The following is a 5,000-nucleotide window of genomic DNA, read 5'->3' on the forward strand; positions in this document are numbered from 1 at the left end:
TCGAGACCCCGCCGCTTCCTGCACGTCATTGTTTCATGTTTACACACAGAGCCGAGCAGCAAACCTCGGTGTGTGTGTGTGTGTGTGTGTGTGTTTTTATATAAACGATCTGATCATATTCGTGGTAAAGCATGATGAACATGGCCTCCACGTCAAGCGAGAAGATATCAGGACCCAAAAAGAAAAGCGAGAAGAAGATTGCGTCCAAAGAGGAGTACAGATTATTGTCCAACATCATGGGAGTGATGAATAACTTACGGAAACAAGTAAATATTATCTGATGTCTGACACGAGAATCATATAGTATGACGTTCAGGATGCGTGCACGACGTAATGTGAAGCATTCATTGTTAGCTAACATCCTGTGCATCATAGAGTCTGATATCTGACGCTTCCATGATCCATAATAATAAGCATGCGATGTCTAACTGCGACATATTCACATAAATAATTTTGTAAATTAATTTTTTACGTTAAAAAATAGTAGGAAGTAGATTTTTTTTTTGGAACAAGTTTTGATTTTATAATAATTTTACAATTTGTTAATGATTTACACGATTGTTAAGTAATTTACAAATTGTAAAATAAATGTTAAAACACAATAATTATTTATTTATTGTTTTATTGTATTTTTTCAGGTCTCTTTAATTTAATTGCTATTTTTTATTTTATTTCCGTTAATCACAAGATTTCTTTCTATGCGTTATCATTTCTAATATTATATATGTATGTATATATATAATTATTTTAAATTAGAATAAGTTAAACTATAGTTATAAAATCAAAAGTTATAATATATATATATATATATATATATATATATATATATATATATATATATATATATGTATATATGAAGTATATATATTTTTTAGTTCTTATAAGTTGATACTGTTTTACAATTAATTTATCTTGTAAAATGTTTATTTATTTATTTAAAACATATATTTATATTTATTTATTAATTTATGTATTTTTTCAGGTCTTTTAATTTAATTACTCTTTTTTTAAATGTTATTTCTGTTAATCACGAGATATCTTTACATGGGTTATCATTACTAATATTATCTGATATTATACCTGACACCTAATATATATAAAATATATTTATTCCTTTAAGATATAAATATATATTTTTAACTTAGTCTTAACTTGTGATTTTTAACTTATAACCATAGTTGAACTTAACTTATTCTAACTTAAAATAATTATATATATATATATATATATATATATATATATATATATATATATATATTTAGTTCTTATAGGTTGCTACTGTTTTACAATTAATTTATATTGTAAAATGTGTTTAACGTTTTTTAAAATAAAATATTTAGTAAATAATAATAACGTGTTTTTAAATAATGAAATCTAATAATAAAATATTACAAATATTAAGAAGCAGTGCATATCCACGGCAGCTTCATGTGGGAGAAACCCAAGCGCTTTCTGTGACGCGCGGAGCTGCTTTGTGTGTTTTCCAGGGCATCCTGTGTGACGTGATCCTGGTGGTGCAGGGCAAACACATCCTGGCGCACCGAGTGGTGCTGGCCGCCGCGAGCCACTTCTTCAACCTCATGTTCACATGTGAGAAACACTTCAGCGCGCATCTGACAGGGCTTTCCGGTCACACACAGACACGTCTAACACAAACCCTGCCGCTCTTGCATGTGCAGCGAGCATGATGGAGGCCACCAATCACGAGGTGGAGCTGGGCGGAGCGGAGCCGGAGATCGTCGAGCTGCTGGTGGAGTTCGTCTACACGGCTCGGTAAGACTCTCCCGACACGGGCTTCAGCTGCGTTTACGGCTCATGCATGTCTGGATTGTGTTTCAGAATCTCAGTGAACAGTAATAACGTCCAGTCTCTGCTGAACGCTGCTAACCAGTACCAGATTGAACCGGTCAAGAAGATGTGTGTGGATTTCCTGAAGGAGCAGGTGGATGCCACCAACTGTCTGGGTGAGACACCAGCGGCGTCCAGTGTTGCTTTAATGCTCATTTGAATTTTATTTTATTTCCTTCTTTTTTTTATTTTTTTATTTCCATCGGTTACAAGATCATTCTGACATGCATCACGTAATCGGAGAAATCTGTCATATGCATGAAATATTAAATATCTAGCATGATGCGTATCAATAATGTCTTAAAATACATTTATGGTTACTGTATATTTCATTGTAAAACTATTTAATTTAATTAATAATTATTCATTTAATAATTAAATATTATAAATGTTTCTTAATTATGTCGTGTTATAATTTTTGTTTAATCGTATATTTCTTTATTTTTTTATTCTGATATATCAGATATATCTAACATCTAATATATTCATTATATAATATTAAATATCTAACATAATTTTAAATTCAGACCCAATTCACATAATCTGAGTTTATGTGTAATGCATAATAAAAATTAATAAATGTATAAATAAACATAATATAATATAATATAATATTTGCAGTGAAATTCACTAAGAGTAATGTCTTATCAATAATCTGAAAATAGACAACAAGTAAATGCATATATTTACATGTAAAGCTATTTAAAAAACATTTACATAATATAAATATATAATACATAATATATGAAATATTTATAATTATTAATTCATATTGCAATTTTTTTATTTTGATGTTTTATTTAGTTTTGCTTAATGTCTGTTTAATTTGTTTCTATTTTATTTTTGTTAATTACAAAATAATTGCACAGTTCTTGGGTTATTATTATTATTATTATTATTATGATATTACACGTATTATTATTTAAAGCCGATAATAGCTATTTATTTATTTATGTATAAAAAGAATGAGTAATGTTATTTTTTTAATATTTTAATATTTTAAATTATTATTATACGTTTAATATATTTTAGTTAAAGTAATGCATGTTTCTCTTTTGTGTTTTTTTTTTCAGTTTATTCCAAGATAGTTCTGTGTATATATTGTAGTTGATATTAAAAATCCGATCTAATTGTGTTCAATTAGCTCCGTTGTGCAATACGGCAAACGTTATAAATAAAGGTTGGCTGCAGTGTTGTGATTGGCTGTTTTGTGTAAGGCATCAGCGCGTTGGCCGAGTGTCTGAACTGTCCGGAGCTGAAGGTGGCGGCCGATGATTTCATCCACCAGCACTTCACAGACGTCTACAAGATGGACGAGTTCCTCCAGCTGGACGTGAAGCAGGTGACATACCTCCTCCAGCAGGACACGCTGACCGTCCGAGCCGAAGACCAGGTAAAGCCCGAGGCCTCCGCGAAGCCCGGAGACCCCGAACGCCGTGCGTTCACTGAGAGAAGCTGTTCGTGTGCGTTTCCTGCAGATATACGACGCGGCGGTGCGCTGGCTGAAGTACGACGTCTTGAATCGACAGCAGTACATCGTGGACATCCTGGGGAAGGTTCGATTCCCGCTCGTATCCAAAAACTTCCTCAGTAAGACCGTTCAGGCCGAACCGCTGATCCAGGACAACCCTGAGTGCCTGAAAATGGTCATCTGTGAGTTACACCCGACCAGTCTTTCGTTTAACCGCCGGATGCCCATTTTTAGGGTCTTAATGAGAAGTCGACAGCATGCTTTGGGCAAAACGCCTCAGTTCCAGCGCAAAAAAACACGGCGTGCCGTTTTAGTGCATGTCCCTTTAAATGCTAATGAGCAATGCTGACCCCGCCCCTTTCTTCAGCGGAGGCGACGAGCCATTCTCAATAAAACTGCTTGTTTTTTATTATCACATTATTAAGAAGGAGTTTTGGGGTTTTTTGACTCGAGGTCTGCATTTAAAGTCCCAGCAGAGCTGGCTTTCTTTCACGCTGACTCATTTAATCTCTTCCTTTTGAACCTTTGAACTGTCCTGTCCAAACCGTTCCTAGCACACAGTTCCCTTGCATGTGCTGTATATATTAAATATGCTTTACCATTAAGATTTGTAGTCATAGAAATGATTAAAGTAGTCAAACCTGTTCATAAGAAGAGTGTGTCCCAATACTTTTGGCACCATGCATGTTCAAACTACTTTTTTTAAAATCTTTTATTTATTTGATATATTGTTATTTTTATTCGACATATGTACATTATCTAAAAATGTATTTTTTTTTTATCTTTACCTAAAAATGTAAATATTAAATTTATATATAATTATACAATTTAAAAATATATAATATATTAATAATAATACAAAAATGTATAATAATAAACATTAAAATGATTTAATATAATATTTGTTTGAGATTTATTTGCACCTAGCACAGTTATACTTCTCTTAATATGTGAAGGACTAAATATTAGCTCTCAGTAATCTTAATGATTTTGTCTCCTGTGGTTATTTAACCCCGAGCTGGTGTGTGTGTGTGTGTGTGTGTGTGTGTGTGTTTTCTCAGGCGGGATGCGTTATCATCTTCTGTCTCCGGAGGACCGCGAGGAGCTCGGTGAAAGCAGTCGACCGCGACGCAAGAAACACGATTACCGTATCGCTCTGTTCGGAGGATCACAGCCTCAGTCCTGCCGCTACTTCAACCCCAAGGTACAGCTTCATCAAAACAGCCCTGGAAATATTTCATTTGCATCATTATTTTTATTTACTTTTTGGTTTGCAATAAAAATAAAAACGTATGAATGAATAAATAAGATAATTAGAACAATTGTAACAATTATATATGTTATATATTTTCAACAATTATAAATATCTTTAATAAATAATAAAATTGCTTCACTTTATGGAATCTTTATGGAATCTAAAAATTTGCCACACGCCATGGAAAACATAAAAAAAATTTTTTTTATAAATTTATATTATATAAATTTATAAAAAAAATTTTTATAAATTATATTATATAAATTTATTTATTTATTTATTTTATTTATATATTTTTTTCATGTAATAAAAAATGTGAAAAGTCTGTAAATGTGTCGCTTTATTTAATAACTTTATGTAAAGTAAATATCTATAAAAAGAAGCAAAAAAAAGATATGCAGCATGGAAAAAAGATTGAATGAGACA

General features: G+C 31.9%; 1 protein-coding gene across 1 annotated transcript in view; it reads left to right on the plus strand.

The window, feature by feature from the left end:
- The first annotated feature begins 27 nt into the window (after positions 1-27).
- Positions 28-5,000, plus strand: part of klhl7 (kelch-like family member 7) — an 8,767-nt gene continuing 3,794 nt past the window's right edge. The window contains exons 1-7 of the mRNA XM_043233036.1: positions 28-266; positions 1,488-1,590; positions 1,680-1,773; positions 1,840-1,964; positions 3,066-3,241; positions 3,327-3,501; positions 4,381-4,523. Of these exons, the coding sequence (XP_043088971.1) occupies positions 132-266; positions 1,488-1,590; positions 1,680-1,773; positions 1,840-1,964; positions 3,066-3,241; positions 3,327-3,501; positions 4,381-4,523 (951 nt within the window). The 5' untranslated portion in view covers positions 28-131. The remainder of the gene's footprint in view (positions 267-1,487; positions 1,591-1,679; positions 1,774-1,839; positions 1,965-3,065; positions 3,242-3,326; positions 3,502-4,380; positions 4,524-5,000) is intronic.

This window comes from Puntigrus tetrazona, unplaced genomic scaffold (genome assembly GCF_018831695.1).
Source record: "Puntigrus tetrazona isolate hp1 unplaced genomic scaffold, ASM1883169v1 S000000746, whole genome shotgun sequence".
Lineage (NCBI taxonomy): Eukaryota > Metazoa > Chordata > Actinopteri > Cypriniformes > Cyprinidae > Puntigrus > Puntigrus tetrazona.